Source organism: Hemicordylus capensis, chromosome 4 (genome assembly GCF_027244095.1).
Source record: "Hemicordylus capensis ecotype Gifberg chromosome 4, rHemCap1.1.pri, whole genome shotgun sequence".
Classification (NCBI taxonomy): domain Eukaryota; kingdom Metazoa; phylum Chordata; class Lepidosauria; order Squamata; family Cordylidae; genus Hemicordylus; species Hemicordylus capensis.
Genome location: NC_069660.1, coordinates 319,743,918 through 319,760,942, shown reverse-complemented (window position 1 = coordinate 319,760,942; position 17,025 = coordinate 319,743,918). Strand labels below are relative to the sequence as shown.

General features: G+C 47.7%; 1 protein-coding gene across 5 annotated transcripts in view; it reads right to left on the bottom strand.

The window, feature by feature from the left end:
- The window catches only part of LOC128323904 (protein EFR3 homolog A), a 48,001-nt gene extending 32,804 nt beyond the window's left edge, over window positions 1-15,197 (bottom strand). Inside the window, exons 1-3 of one of the 5 annotated variants that reach the window (XM_053247833.1) lie at window positions 15,085-15,197; window positions 7,585-7,637; window positions 5,401-5,464 (exon numbers count right to left, since the gene is read on the bottom strand). Coding sequence is in view for 2 of the 5 variants with exons in the window: in XM_053247830.1 (XP_053103805.1) it covers window positions 2,800-2,890 (91 nt within the window). In the remaining 3 variants the exon portion in view is untranslated. Of the gene's footprint in view, window positions 1-2,799; window positions 2,943-5,400; window positions 5,465-7,584; window positions 7,638-15,084 lie in introns of those variants that run through there. The other 4 variants (XM_053247831.1, XM_053247835.1, XM_053247830.1 and 1 more) reach the window with 4 other exon arrangements.
- Between the last annotated feature and the right edge of the window lie 1,828 nt (window positions 15,198-17,025).

Sequence of the window (17,025 nt, the reverse complement as noted above, 5' to 3'; positions counted from 1 at the left end):
CTTTTGCAGAAAAGTGTCCCTGACACATGGCAAGTGTGAGAATACCATCATTGTTTTAATGGTGGAAAGAACCCTAGCAACTCGATACTGAGGTTCAGGTGCCACAGTGGGGAACGGTGAAGATCAGATCCCCTCTTGAATCTAGAGTTCAGATCTTAACACCATGGAGAAGCTTTAAGCCCGTTTCAGATCACAAGACGTAGCCATGTCTCCCTGTGGACCTCCTATTGCTTGGTGGTGGTGGGGGGGGGTGTTTCATAATGGAGAACATGGTGTCCATGAGTACTTGTGCAAGTGCTCTGCCTCTGGCTACTGCTTTAAACAAATTACCTCAGACCACAGATGTGCAATTGTTACTGGAACCCATCTAGAGCATCAAACTGCAGCACAGACAAGTATCCAAAGCCAGGATGTAGGAAAGCAGACGTATCCATGGTAATAAAGGGAAAGTCTTCACAGGCCTCTGAAGTTTGAACACAGTATTCACAATGAAAGTCCTGGGAAAGCCTGACAGACATTCAAGGAATATCCCAGGCACTGTGGTTCTAAATGGTGGGAGTTGTCATCCAACAACACCTGGGGACCCAAGTTTGAGAACCCCCAGGATCTTATTCACCAGCAGAAAAATGGAGGGTGTATTACCTAACAAAAGGTTCTTTCCCTGGAAACCATGTTCAAAGTCTGGAGGAATATTTGGACAGTGTGAGCTCAGCTCTATGTCACACTGATAATGGAGGCACCTAACTTGAAGGAAGAGGGGATTTTCAGGAGAACAAAGTGTGCCTGCTTGATCTGAAGCTATCAACAATTCCGTATCTAAATTCCCCTGCCAACTGGGCAAAGAGGCACCTTTCTAAACGTGGTGATTCTCTTGATTTAGCAGGGGGAGAGTAACTGGTCCTATCCAGCTCCAGCACACAGGACCCCTCCAGCACAGTACCCCCTCTGACTGTTGCTGGTATCTATTTTATGTGTGTTTTTATAGATTGTGAGCCATTCCGGGACAGGGATCCATCTTATTTATTTATTATTTCTCTGTGTAAACCACTTTAGAAACTTTTGTTGAAAAGCGGTATATAAATATTTGCTGTTGTTGTTGTCAAAAGAATGTGAGTCCTTCATACAGATCACCAAGGACAGCTTCTTAATTCTAAGGAAATGGACACATTTTAATAACGCTAGAGGTGAAGGAGGAAAAAGGGAGACATCCAGAGGAAGAACCAAACAAATGCTGAAAAATGTCTCTGAGAGTTAAGAGTTCATTTATCCTCATAAGCACCTGGGCACACTTAAAATGGCGAACATGTTATTAACCACAAAGTGTGCACATACCCTAAAGCAGTGATCCTTCCCTTTTCCCCAAGCAGGGGCCACTTGGGCAAAAACCCTTCAAGGTGGGGGGCCATTTTGCACTGTGCTGACCTCCACACAAGACTGCCCTTTTCTCAGCACTGGGAGGGCCCTTTAAAAGAGAGGGAGCCCTCTCCTAAGAGCTCTGTGGGGAAAGCGCTGGGAAGGGCTAGACTTCCCAGCCTTCCATGCACATCGTCCAAGATGGTGGAGGGGCTCAAGAGGGCGCCGTCTCCCTTAAAGGAGCCCTTTGGCCCTGGGCAAAGCGCAGCAATGCATGGGGCCAGGGGGCCTTCACAGTGTATCCACTTAGGCTGAAGTTTTACCCAGGCTAAACAAACAATTAGCCAGGGAGCCAGTGCTTCCCCTGCCCCCACGGGCCTTGCAATGAAGGACACAGCCCCAAAGTCATGACAAACAATCTGCTTCTATGGAGTCTACAAGGTGCTACTCAAGAGACCTGGAAATGTTAGCTTTAAGGTGTGCACATGTCCTTCCATCTATGCAATGCCTCTCTCTCCTTTGTACACTACTACCTGAAGTCTATCGGTCACACAAAGTTAGTTTCTCCAACTTCCAAGGTCTTGGTTCCAAACATATTTGCAGTTAAACTCTGCATCAGATCAAGAAAACCTCTAACCAAGTAAGTGCCAAGGCTCATGTTAGAGAGACACATTTTGTCCCTGCTAGCAAGTGGTCCACACAACAAGGACATAAGTACAACTGGAAAGTATGAGGCAGTTCAGAGGTAATGCTAAACCATAGTTTAGTGTTACTAGAATGAGCAGCCTCAGATCTGCACACACACACACACACACACACTCCTCCTCCTCCTCCCCTCCCCTCCCATGCCAAGACCGGAAACTTCTGATATTAGTTTGCCATTTTGTCCAAACTACAGCTGCATCAAAACCAGGACTGCAACCCACATTCAAACTGGGGGTGGTTTGCAAGCTACAGTTTCCCATAGATAGCAAACTATGGCTTGCTGCAAACCAATAAGAGAAGCTTTGAATCTTGGCACACAAGGAGGAGTGGGGAAGCAGGCATTGAGCCCAACTCTGGCGCCTGCTCATTCCCATCAACCATGGTTTAGTTGTACATCTGAACAGCTCCTATGTGATTGGGAGACATATACAGAAATAAGCAGGAAGCTTGAAATTACATCTGCAGTAACATCAACAGTTTAGCCCAAGCAGAAGTTTAGAACAGAAGCTCAATGCCAACATCTCTATTCAATGCATATTTTGTTCTTCCAGCTGAAACAGACTCCTTCAGATAAGAAATAATCCAATGGAGGTTTTTTAAAACAACATGGAATGATATGAATTGAAAGAATTAAGAAGAGTTTGTGCACACAGCTATTTTCTAATCTATCATAAGAAAGCCGAGCTGTCTCATCAAAATAATGGGGGTGGGGGGCGGCTTTTTTTAAAAAAAATCACCTACCAAAACACACACACGGACTTGGCTCCCACGCCGGATTGTAGTCGTAGGACTTTTCTTGCTCAGCTACGGGGACTGCAATATAGGTCTTCATCCTGCTCCTCCTTCCCTGCGTTGGCAATTCTCCCCGACTTTAGTGCCCCAGCCAGCGGCCTGCCTTCTTCCAGCCCAAGCCTAGCAATGCCTATTTCATGCAAGGCAACGCACACTGCGCTCGCTAGCCCTGAACGGGATATCAGTGTCAAGGTACCCAACACATGAGAATGTTGCAGATCCAGTTACATGGACAATGCCAAGTGCTGGGCGGAAAAGAGGCCGGGCCGCCCCACCTGGCCGGGGCCCTCATATTTGGCTTCCATGGAACTTTGCCCACCCAAAGACACATAACGGGAGCAACAATCCTGACTGAAAGAAAAGCTTGCATTCAGACTGAGTTTAGTTTATTATTTACAGCCAGACAAATAAGAAGTAAAAGAAAATCTCACAATGTTACCCATTACAAAAATAAAGCGATAACATTTGCATAAGTTGGCTGAGCTCTTGCTGCAGAAGAAATATCAACCTTTGGGGGTTGGCGGAGGGAGGGGACTTTCGTTTTAGGTGGGAAATCAGTCGATACATTTTTAAAACAAACAACCCCTCCTGATCCTCTAATCACAATGAGAAGTTTCCAGCTCCTGAAGTTCAGCATTTCCTAACTAGAACAATGAATATTCCTGCTGAATACAATGCAGATGGCAGCACCATTCCTCAGAAGCAATAGCGTTTTCCTTTTAAAATAATCATTATTTGTCTAGCTATCTTGGGATAAAATGTTTCTCTTTGGGCTACTTCACATCTTACAGCAGGCACATAGGAAGCTGCCTTCTACCGAGTCAGACCATTATTAGTCCATCTCGCTCAGTGTTGTCTGCACAGACTGGCAGCAGCTTCTCCAAGGTTGCAGGCAGCCCTACCTGGAGATGCTACCAGGGGACCTACTACTGAGCTACAGCCTCTTCTCCCAAACACAGAAAGCTGCCTTATGAGTCAGAAATGTGGGTCCATCTAGCTCAGTATTGTCTACACAGACTGGCAGCGGCTTCTCCAAGATTGCAGGCAGGAATCTCTCTCAGCCCTGTCTTGGAGATGCTTCCACGGAGGGAACTTGGAAACTTCTGCATGCAAGCATGCAAATGCTGCACCACTAAATTGGCCCCATCCCCTCAGGGGAATATCTTGCAGTGCTCACACATGCAGTCTCCCATTCACATGCAAACCAGGGTGGACTCCGCTTAGCTAAGGGGACAAGTCATGCTTGCTACCGCAAGACCAGCTCTCCTCCCATTAGGGAGGAAGTGAGTACTTGGGAAAGTTTTTGCATCAACCCACAGGTGGATCTGCCATGAGGGAAACTGAGGCAGTCACCTCAGGGGGGCATACAGATCAGCCTTCTGCGGAGTCAGACCCTTGGTCCATCCAGCTCAGTAATGAAGTGGCTTGCAATGATATGGGGTGGGGGTCTTTCCAAGCTGGAGCTGGAGATGCTGCCAGGGACTGACTTGGTACGGTCTGCATGCAGTCTGCGTCCCCCCGCAGTGAGAGCAGCCAAGAGTGAGTGAGTGGGGGGAGGATCCTAGGGCCACAATCTACTAGGATATTCTCCGACCCAAGCCCCACCAAAAAGAATGGGAGCTGTATCATCATCTTCTTGCACATGATTTTGAGCGGTCACTATATTCTTCTTTCTTGATTTGGGAAACGTGAACCACTAAAGGAGAGAGGCTCTCTTCTCCCTGCAGGTTGCCAGCAGTGCTGCAAAGGGCCTCACACACAAAATGTTGCATCAGGCATGAGCGCACAACTGGCAGTTGTGTATCATAGCAAGTGTTCATTTAAAACAGGGTTACTACACTCTGGCATTTTGGAAAACTGAGATGTTATGAAGGAGCAGGGTCCATCAGAGTCCTAGACATTCTCCTCCTCCAGGTCCCGCAGGCTACTGAGGATGCCTTGGACACACTGCCCTAACTGCAGAGGAGGCATAGAGACCAGTGCCTTGCAATGACTGCTTTCCAGCTCTGGGGCTGCCCAAATCCATCAGGAGGCATTTTGAGGAAGCCAGGCATGTGGGTGCATTTCAACAGGCTTTAGGGATTACAGCTACTGCTGAATAATTGAAAGACCTGGATTAAACGCCTTTCTTATTACTAGGAGTTTAAAATGTCTGTTTCAGGGATACTTTTTGGTCTAATTTTAGAGGGAAAGAGCTCATAAAATCCATGCAAACTTCTGCATGTCATTCAACAATAAGCCAACATTCTTTTTAGAAATATCCCAGCCCTCACACCTCTGTGCATGTTGCATCTGCTGAGCACTCAGTGCCAGGTTGCTATTAGTTTCATGCAATAATCCCATTCACTGCCAAGCAGGAGTGACACTGATTAACTTTGGAACTCAATAAATTGAATGAATCATTCACGCTCAAAACACTAAGTATGGGGGGGGGGAGTCATTTCTCTAGTCAACAGACAAGGACAGGCAAGACACATTATGTACAGAAGAAAAGGCTACAGCACTCAAATGCAAAAAAAAAATGGGGTGCAAAATACTGGACGTAAATACCATTGTACTTGTGAAGTTTCAAGTAGGATCAAGGCTTCAGGCAGACAAAGCATCTCAGAAATATCTGGACACAGAAAAATTCAAGTTTCTAAGTCACTTACAGAAGATGTGAAAAAGAGGGATACCACTCTCTCCTTTACAGAGCACAGCTTTTTCCCTAGACTAGCGCTTCTAAACAGCCCAGGGCATAATTTCAAGAAGCTTCTTACACAAGGAAAAGGACTGATTCAGAGGGAGAAACTAGGACATACACTTAGGCATATAAGAAAAAGAAGGAGGATAAGAATACCTTGTAGTTTAGCAATATACTAATTTAGCATTACAAATGTGAAACGCCCATCATACTTGGAGTTTCAAAGTAAAGGTCTTGACTACTTTTGCCACAGGATCTCAGCCAGTAATTATCACAATGGATTGCTATGTTCTGTGTGCATTTAATTATAATGGTCACGTACAAAGATGGTGCATAATTTTGAATAACAGCAATCATTGCATTGCAGTTACTTTCTTCCACAGAGTTTAAATGGCACCACAGGCAATGGCCAGGAGTGCTTATCAGCTTCAGCTGATACATCAGCCACACCCATTTCTGGAAGTAAACAACCTTTAGACCAGGGTTTCTCAACGTGTGGGTCCCCAGATGTTATTGGACTTCAACTCCCATAATCCCCAGCCCCAGTGGTCTTTGGTTGGGAATTATGGGAGTTGAAGTCCAGTTACATCTGGGGACCCACACGTTGAGAAACCCTGCTTTAAACAGAGGTACATCTGCTGGTAACCTCCAGGTTTGACTACTGTAATGCGCTCTATGTGGGGCTGCCTTTGTATGTAGTCCGGAAACTACAATTGGTGCAGAAATTGGCAGCAGAACTGGTCTCTGGGACTAATCAAAGAAACCATATAACACTGCTTTTAAAAGAACTGGCTGCCGATATGCTTCTAAGCAAACTATGAAGTGCTGGTTATTACCTATAAAGCCCTGAATGGCTTGGGTCCAGGGTACATAAGAGCAGCCCTGCTGGATCAGGCCCAAGGCCCATCAAGTCCAGCATCCTGTTTCACACAGTGGCCCACCAGACTTAAGAAAGCACCTCCTCGGTCATGAACCCTCCCACCTATTAAGATCATCTGGGGAAGTCTAGCTACCACTGGCTCATCTGGTGGCTACTTAGGACTGGGCCTTCTCTATAGTTGCCCCAGGGCTCAGGAATGCACTCCCTGTCAAAATAAGAGCTTCTCCATCTCTTGCTGTCTTTTAAAAGACCCTTAAGACACACAGTTGTTTTCTCAGGTTTTTAGTTAGTTTTTTTTTTAACCTGTTTTGATTGTTTTTATTCTTTAAAACTATTTTAATTTTTTAAAAAAACTTAATGGTTGTTGTGCTCTTAAATCATGTTCACTGCCTAGGGAGACATATGCCAGGCAATTTATAAATACGATAAATAGATAAATGAGTCTATTTGTTTCTTGACCATCCAAAAGATGATTGGCCACACTTTTAACGATAAACAATAAACAAGAACCAGTGTGGTGTAGTGGTTAGAGTGCTGGACTAGGACCGAGGAGACCCGAGTTCAAATCCCCATTCAGCCATGATACTAGCTGGGTGACTCTGGGCCAGTCACTTCTCTCTCAGCCTAGCCTACTTCACAGGGTTGTTGTAAAAGAGAAACTTAAGTATGTAGTACACTGCTCTGGGCTCCTTGGAGGAAGAGCGGGATATAAATGTAATAATAATAATAACAACAACAACAACAACAACGTTTTCTAATAAGTGTTATTCACTCTCAAACGTAAAATATATAACAGAAGACGACAGAATTGATGCCATCCACAGCTTCTGCTTGCACTTGAGCGGCAAAGAGACACTGCCATATGTGGACAAAGCGGCTTAAGTCTGCAGACCACTCCCCGCACTCGACGCTGTGTAACTCCAAGATATTTCTTCACAAGAGCAGCTAACGCCCAAGTCCAATACAATTTATCCACCTCTGGATAAATGCAACTTGGAGCATCACAATGTCAGAGGAACCCAAGTCAGGGCTCCAGAAATGCACAGCACTGGCAATGCTCAGGGCCTGGGCTTTTAGGGAAAGGGTTTCTTCACAAGGACTGCATCTTAAACTCAGAACGGGAGCTCCTCATGTTTCCCACTACCATTTTTAAAAAGAGCGCCATACTTACTACCAGGCATTTTTAATGAGCAGTTTGGCTTCTATTCTCCACCAGATGAATAACTGCAAAGAAAGAATAAAAAAGAGAGGCCATGTCAGTCACTGAATTGGTCATATAGCGCTGTCATTTTCAAGGGCTTTTCTACTAACTCCTATGTCAGACTAGGACTCCGGAAACCCAGGATCAAGTTCTCGCTCAGCCCTGAGACTCACTGGGGGACCTTGGGCCAGTCACTCGCTCAGTCTATCCTACTTTACAGGGCTGTTGTGATGATAAAACGGGACAGAACCAGGTATGCCACCTTAAGTTCCTTGCAGGAAGGGCAAGATAAAGCTGGAACAACAAATAAACAAAAGCCAGGACTGTCATGCTAGCCTGTCAGCACCCAAAGAAACTCTACCCACACGCTCCTGGCCCACAGGTCTTGCCCAAAACTCTTGTGTCACCAGTCCACACATGATCTCATGCAGACCTTGTCCAGAACAAACGATACAGCCAAACTGGCTGGACTGGGGCCTTCAAGGCACAGTTTGCTCAATGTCAGAGACCCGGATTTCAGGGATGAGCTGCCTGCTTTGTCAGTGGGAAGAACGAACATTAGGGAAGCCCAAGACAAGCCATGCTGTGGCTCTCTCTCTGCAACGCCACTCTCTACTCCTTCTACCTTTGTTCTGCGTTCAAATGCAGTTTAACTGCCAGCAACTATTTGAGGCAGTTTCCTTTTTTTACCTGCCTTCTGTCCTTGAAATTATGACTAATTAGGTCTCTGTTTTAATTTGCAAATTGCTTTACAGTCCTTACAGCTCTTTAAGGATGTATTTGTTTTCTAGGAGTTTGACAAGATACCCTACACAATCCTATGCATACGTATGTGAAAGCAAGTCACACTGGATAAAAGGGGACTTCCTTCGAGGGAAACTTGCACAGGGTCCAGGATACTCAACTCCTAGGCCATCTTCTATTAGAAAGGAGAAAAGACACCCAAGGAAGTCTAGGTTCAGAGTCGTCATGTAGCCCATCCTATGATCTTGTGCGTGTTTCTTCAGAAGTCAGTCCCCCTAAATCCAACAGGACTTGATCTCATACAAATGTCTACAGGACTTTCATATCGGAATCCGCCTATGCAGCTCTTCTTAGGAGCTCTTGCTCTGGACCACCTTTCACCAGAGATTTAAGGCAAAGATTCCCAAGACTGGGACCCCCCCAATTTAAGGCATAATCTGAAAGACAGTTTCCCAAGCTGCCACCCCGCTCCCCACAATGAACACGAGCTGTCAACGAGCACTATTATCATCTTCTATAATAACCCCTTTAAAGCCCTACACAGCTTGGGGCCGGGGTACCTGTCAGACTGCATTCGCCCATATGAACCTGCCAGGGCCCTCTGCTTGGCTTCTCAGGCCCTGCTCATGACCCTGCCAATAACAGAGATATGGTTGGCGGGGACTAGAGACTGGGCCTTTTTCAGTTTGGCCCCTCAGTTTTGGAACACCCTCCCCGAAGAGCTTCGCCATGCTGGCTCCCTCAGTGTTTATTTAAAAAACAATTAAAAGCACATCTTTTAAAAGAGGCTTTTTAATGACTTAATCTGCTGTTTATATCCGGTAGGTTTTTTAGTTCTCAGTTTTTAGCTTTTTATTCACAACTTTTAAAATTACAAGTTTTAAATGTTTCAAATTAAATCTGGTTTTAGCCTAGTTTTTAACATATTTAACTTTATTAATCTTTTCCTTCACATTGCATCTGTTTTGTGGATGTCAGCTGTCCCGAGCTGTAGCGTACTGGAAGGGTGGGGTATAAATATTTTAAATACATTTTAAAAGAAAATTCCATAGCTTCATTCATTTCAGTGGAACTTGCACCAAAGAACTTCCAGGTGGATTGTGCCCTACATTGTGTAAACAGGACAGACACACTAGGGAGTAAGGAATGTGCAATTATGGGAAGAGGAACAGGGAGGCCGTGAAACCATTTCCATGGGTGGTGACGGTTACATAAGGGTTCGATTTCTAGGCTTTTCAGGGTTGCACTTTCACTGTCTGGATCTGAACAGCTTCTAAACTGGACTTTAATTAAAGATGTGCAAGTCATGACTGAGCTTACCAAACATGACTTAATGATCCTTTCACTTCCTAATGGATACAATGCGTGAATGTTTTCCCTGCACAAACTAGCTTAATGTGCTGCTGCTGACTGCCTCAAGCTTCTATAAAACTACTTTTTAAACACACAGTACCAGTCTGATGGGGGTTAAGAACAGAGTTATCCCATTCTCACAACCATCTTGTAAGACAGGTTAGGATGGGAGGGAAAGAAACTGACTGAAACAGAGTATTTAATGTGGTGTTTACTCCAGTGAAGGGGTTCCAAAGGCTGATTTTGCAAGCTAAATAAAATAAAAATATGAGAAAGGCATACAGGTTAGGAAGCAGAAGATCTCAGTATTCACACAATATCATAAATAATCACTGAGCTGTTCATTTCTGAGAGCCACTTCTTGAGACTGTGAAAATTGATGCTTAGCTGATCTGAGGTGAGCATGCAGGTTAGGGTTGTTGTGGTTTTTACAGCCCAGAGCTATTGCTCCAAACATTAGAATTTGTTCTGAACCGCTCTCTCTTATATTCCGACATTCTGAGGAGAGTGGGCATGCACAGACCTTTTGCCTGTGGGCTTCCCAGAAGCATCTGGTGGGCCACTGTGCGAAACAGGATGCTGGACTGAAGAGGCTTCCTTGGGCCTGACCCAGCAGGACTGTCCTGATGTTCTTAACCCCAGCAGCCAAAGAGGTGCACCTCACAAGCCAGGCTGGAGCAACGCCCCAACTTCCCCCACCCCTGCATGGAGTGTGGCATCCTCCTTTTCTGATCAGGTTCTGAGACAACTGCTCCCAAACGTCATTCAAAACTCCTCCTGCTGTTGTGCCCACAATTTAAAAGCACCATGCAGGGCTATTTAAAAAGACTACATGTACAACGAGCTTTGAATAAGGCTGTGCACCAATTCCTATGGCCCTACTACTCTGATCTGTGCTCCCTGTTTGTTCCCAGGGTGGCATGAGAAGGCAAGCACAGATCCCACTGAGCCAGACATCCCTGAAGATGTGGATGCACCAGATGCTACCCAAGCAGGCGGCCACAGCTGCCCCTCTCTCCTCAAACACAGTGGCTGATATCCAGACTGTTACTCAAGTGCTACCCCAGAGTTTCCCTAATGAACTACTTGATTTCAGTAGGACTAAGCATGCCATCAAGTCGATTTCGACTCCTGGCGCCCACAGAGCCCTGTGGTTGTCTCTGGTAGACTACAGGAGAGGTTTCCCGTTGCCATCTCCTTTCAGCATCTTCCTATATCACTGCTGCTCGATATAGGTGTTTCCCATCGTCTGGGAAACATATCAACAAGGAATTCAAACTGGCAACCTTCTGCTTGTTAGTCAAGCGTTTCCCTGCTGTGCCACTTAAGGTGACTCAGTAAGACTACTCAGGTGTTTAGCCTGGATGTCAGCCAGCCAGCATCTATACAGGGATCAACAGCTAGCTGGGGGTTGGGAGACCGGGGTTCAAACCTCAGGGCCACTATCATCTCAACACGAGACAGCCTTACAGATCTGTCCAAAAGCAAAGTGAGTTTTTCTGGAGTCCAATGCCATCTTCTTGTTTGGAGAAAAATATCGCTAAAGTGCATTTTCTTTTCCAGAAGATATGCTGACAGAGAAAATGTGGGGGGGGGGATCTTTAATGGCAGCTCTTCAAGTGACAACTTAGACTGCAAAAACAGACAGCCTTGATAATATACCCATTTTTAATGCTGCTTCATCATTGGCAGAGAAAGTGCTATGGTTGTTTTTGGATCATTATCATCATCATCATCATCATCATCATCTCCTTTCAGCAGCAATGCTTAGTTTACTTAAACTCCCCAGGGAATTAGTTTTCTTGGAACAAGCTCTGAAGTGCTAAATTAGCAATTTCCAATTACTCTTTTGCACAATTGTTTACAGGCAGATTTACAAATCCTTCAGGTCTCACACACATTTCTTCCCTGTGGCCAAGGACCATGTTCTGCAATGGGCTTCCTACAACACAGTTGGAACAGCTGTCACCCAAAAAAGTCATTTTATCTTGCAAAATCCTGGAATCACCAACCCATGCCAAACAAGGGCTGCAGGATCTGTACTGTCACCCATGGACGTTCCACAGCTCTGGCAGCCACACTGTGGAGACGATGCAGATTCTGGCATACAGTCAGTACCTGAATGCGGCGTCCCTGCTACAGAAAGACCTTGACATGACACTGAGCCTCTTGATGCATCCCTCCTCAGAAAGGAAGGCAGGCCAAGGGCACACGCCGAGACAGTATAATCCCCCATTCCAAATACTGCATAACCGTTTTTTGCCTTCACTGTGACAATAACGACAATGTTCTGCAAGTCCCAGAGAACTCTGCAATTTAGTTGGGCACTGGGGGCGGCGGGTGTCATTGGTAGGGCCAGAAAACTACCCTAATTCCAAAGAGTCATCCCTATTCAAGTACAGTATTTCAAATGCCTAAGCATGAGCACCAAATGCCAATGGATCCTAGCATTAAGACACCTGAGACTTTTCCTAGCCTTGAACTGTGACAAATACACATGTGGTCAGCTGAGACTGAAGTACCAGACACAAATAAAGAGCCTGCCCCCCCCCCCCAAATCATCTATATAGAAAAATACCAAGGAAGGAAGCCCAGCAGAATGCCCGTTCCTCAAGCTGTACCCTTCTCCAGCCTTCTACTGTCAGCAACATCATCTGCCTGGAGATGCACCAATACTCCAGAGGTGAAATAACCCTGGAGGATGGTTAATTATAGACATGCCTAGGCAAACCCCAAGCAACACCCTGATGCTATAGTATCTAACCGCCACCTGACACCACCCTCTGTGAAACTTCACTAGGATTACTGGCTACTGGGGGGCTAGTGTGGGTGGGCGGGCTCGCAGGCAGCAGAGTTCCCAACGGTTGGTTGGTTTGTTAAGCGAGAGATAATCACAGAGCAGGAGTGATTGATATCAATTCCTCAGGACAGCCTGGGAGTGAACGGAATGCTTCCACAGAGCAGCGGCTGCAAGACCTCTTGCAGACAAATATACAAAACATTAACACTCGGTCCGCACAACACCAACTTGGGCAGCCTGGCAGCAGTTCCTAGGACGGCCAGCAAGCTTCCGGAAGAAGTGAGATAATGTGCCCCATGGCATGGGAAAAGGATGCCTTTGCCCTACTTGACAACAGTGGTTGCCAGAACCCGGGGTGGTTCGGTATGCAGAGAGCAATTCTGGTCACATCCCCCCTCCCCTGAACATCTTGAAACCAGGTTAGGAATCAGGAGCAGCAGAACTGCATGGAGAGAGAAAGGGCAAGAACCCGGCACTTCCTTGTGGGGTGAAATCGCTCAGGGGGCTGTTGCTGCTGCTGCAAGTCAAAGATGATGCCAAATGGGAGGAGAGCTGGTCTTGTGGTAGCAAGCATGAATAGTCCTCATTGCTAAGCAGGGTCCACCCTGCTTTGCATATTAATGGGAGACTACATGTGTGAGCACTGTCAGATGATGAGGCCCACTCTGGGAAGAGCACCTGCCTGCTTGCATGCAGAAGGATCCAAGTCCCCTCCCTGGCAGCATCTCCCAGACAGGGTTGAGAGAGACTCCTGCCTGCAACCTTGGAGAAGCCACTGCCAGTCTGTGAAGACAATACTGAGCGAGATGGACCAAGGGTCTGACTCTGTAGAAGGCAGCTTCTCAAGAGGAGACTAAAGGTTGGGATGACTCTACACATATTGCTGAAGAAAAACAGATTCTATTTTCCATATTGAGGCTCCGGATAGATCCCAAGCTGACCATCTGGAGATGCTGCAACCACAGAAATGCTTCCTGGGAAGAAGCAGCAATCTCAGTCTCTTCCCCACCCCTAAGGAAAATGAGGAACTTCTGAAATGTTTTGCATACCACTACTATGAATATGTATATACTGTTATTCAACAAAAGTTCCCAAATCAGTTTACATAGAGAAATATAAATAAATAAAGATGGATCCCTGTCCCTAAAGGGCTCACAGTCTAAAAAAATAAACATAAGGTTACCAAAACAAGACAGACACAGAGAGAGAGAGAGAGAGCCATACCTTGGGATTGTGAACCGACTTGGGATTGTTTTTAATGAAAGGAAGTATATAGATTTAACAATAAAATAAATAAATAAATAAATAAATAAATAAAAATACACTAAGGAGCCTTGGAAAATGTTCCCCATCCCTTCTCCAGCAAATCGGGGGTCATCTTTATTGATTCTATTCTATTGCTTTATCTGAAAGGTCCTGAGCTACCTTGTCTTTCTTCGCAGAGACAGGCGGGGCAGAGATATTCTACCTGGAGGGATAACATCAAAGTGCATGGTTGCCACCAAAGGCGATTGCAATCATATTCTAAACCAGGATCCCCAGATGTGGTTGGACGAGAACTCCCACCATCCCTATCCACAGTGGCCTTTGTGGGTGGGGATGATGGGAGTTGTAGTCCAACCACATCTGGGCACCCAAGGTCGGCAACCCCTTTCCTAAAGAAATAAATGCATCTTGCTGGGGCTGCTCTTGTGATGGTGGTAGGGAGAGAGATGGAGAGAAGAGGGGAACCAGGGACACCCCCCCCCCGGAGGAACTACTTGCATTCATCATCGCACTTCCCTCCAAAAAGAAGCCCCCACCCCAAGATGGCCAGGAAAAGGCCCCCCCACATACATACACACACACACACACACACACACACCCCTCTGGGGTAGGGTTGCCAAGGGTCCCTCATGACGCAGGATGTGCCTCATTTCAGGGGTGAAGTGTTGGCCCTAGAGGGGCAGCATTGGTCGCCCTCATTCATTCAGCCGCATATCCGCCAAGCCCGGGGCCGCCCAGGGGACTCCGGCTCTGCCCATCGCCTCCCAGCCCGCCAGCCAGCCCCACAACGTCTCTCTCTCCTTCTGGCAATGACATGCGGTTCTGAAATATTTAAGTAGTGTTCTAACGTTTTAAAATATTGTTATAAAAATTTTTAAATTCTTGTGTTTTAAATTTCTTGTTTGTGCTTTTAACTAATGTTTTGCTTCGTGTTATTATTTTTTGTAAACCGCCCAGAGACCTGAGTTTGGGGCGGTATAAAACTAGGTGACAGACAGAACTGTTGACATCCCTCCTCTGGGACCCTCGGGGGGGGGGGGAGGCGGGGGCTGACTTCTTGGGGGCCCGCCCCCTCCCCTCCAAGAGAGGGGGGGATGTAGGCCTTGCCTGGCTGGGGGGGCGGGGGGCGCCTCCGGCTGAGGAAGACATCCCCTTAACGGGGGGGGGCTTCGCTTTCTCTGGCCCTCCCCCCTTCCCGGGTGACCCCCAGCCCCCCAGCCCTGAGCCGCCAGCGGGGCCCCTTGGGCCCCCTCCTGCTCGTCGGCGCCCCGTCCCCCCGGGCGGACCCCCTTCTGCCGCCGACTCACCCCCGCTGCCTCCTCCGCCGCCCCAGCCTAGGCGCCGCCATCTTCTTGCCCCCGCCTCCGCGGGCTTACGTACTACGCAGGCGCGTCTCTCCGGCGCGGTGCATTGTGGGCGTGGTAGTCCTGCTCGTGCCTCCCTCCTCCGCAGCCTCCGACGGCTCCTGGTGGGGCCAGAGGGACGCATGATGCATCCGCCGCCGCCGCCAGGTGGTCCCCTCCTTGCTTCCTTCCATCCCTCGCTCTTCTTCTCCTGCTGATCGGGGGCAAGAAGGAGAAGTGGCGAGAGGGAGCAGAGCAGCAGAGCTGGTCTTCAGGTAGCCCCCAGCAGCAGGACTGGCCCCCTGAGCTAAACAGGGTCTGCCTTGGTTTGCATTTGGATGGGAGACCCCAGGTGAGCACGGCAAGGTTCAGTCCCTGGCGGCAGCATCTCCAGGTAGGGCTGAGAGAGACGCTGCTGCAAGTCTGGGAAGGCAGCACTGAGCTAGATGGACGAAGGGTCTGACTCAAGTGTATGGCAGCTTCCATGTGAGAGCCAGTAGTTAGAGTGCTGGACTAGGACCGGGGAGACCCGAGTTCGAATCCCCATTCAGCCATGAGACTTGCTGGGTGACTCTAGGCCAGTCACTTCTCTCTCAGCCTAGCCTACTTCACAGGGTTGTTGTGAAAGAGAAACTCAAGTATGCAGTGCACCGCTCTGGGCTCCTTGGAAGAAGAGCGGGATATAAATGTAAAAATAATAATAGTAATAATAATAATGTGCCTATGACGACTTCCAGGTCAGTGTTCCCTCTAGCAGGGGTTCCCAGATGTTGTTGACTACAACTCCCAGAATCCCCAGCTACCATGGCTTTTGCTTGGGGATCCTGGGAATTGTAGTCAGCAACATCTGGGAATCCCTGTGAGAGGGGACACTGGTCCCAGTCCTTGGCTGGAGCAAGCCCAGGGAGTGAGGTGTGACACAAGCATAGGAGACAGCAGCAACAATTTATATGCCGCTTTTCAACAAAAGTCTCCCAAGTGGTTTATAGAAAAATAACGAAGATGGATCCCTGTCCCCAAAGGGCCCCCACATCAGATAGACACCAGCAGCAACAGTCATTGGAGGGGTGCTGTGCTGGGGGTGGAGAGGGTCAGTTGCTCTCCCCCTGCTAAATAAAGAGAATCACCACCATGTTAAAAAGGTGCCTCTTTGTCCAGTTAGCAGGGGTCACAACAGGAGGCTTCCTCTGCAGGTCAAACGAGCTGTCCTAGCACCAAGATGGTGGCTTGCAGAGGGACATAGGGAGGAGCTGCCTCCTACTGAGTCAGACCCTTGCTCCATCCAGACCAGTTTTGTCTGCACTGACTGGCAACAGCACTCCAAGGTTACAGGCAGGGTGTCTCCCAGCCATACCTGGAGATGCTGCCAGGGACTGAACCAGGGGTGGATTTTGCTTTTTGCTCCCCGTAGGCAACCAAAGATTTGCCGCACTGGCAAGAATTCTCCTTTACAAGTATAGGGTGTAGTTAAATCGGGTTTTAATACCTTTTAAAACTGCAGCATGGCAGGGATGGCGGTGAGAGCTCCTCGTGGGCCCACCTGCTTCCCAAATCATGACAGGTCGGTCCAACTTTGCGCGTGTGCAGAGGGCTGGCAGCGGAGATGGCGGGGAGAGCTCCTCCCACGGGCCCACCTGCCTCCCAAATGACAGGTCAGGCCATTTCCCGCTCATTCCAGGCCTCTGCACACGCTCGGGAGTCATCACTCAGTGGGTAGACCACAGACACAGAACGGTCCAGATTCAGTCTCCAGGTGCAAGAGAAGACAAAACAGGGCTGGGCCAAATAGCCCCCCTGCCTGGATAGGACCCAGAATACGGGACCCAATGCAAAATCAGAGGGGGTGGGGGCTATAGCCAGAGCTTAAAGCTCAAAGTGTGGGGGGGACTGAGAAAAAGAGGGGGG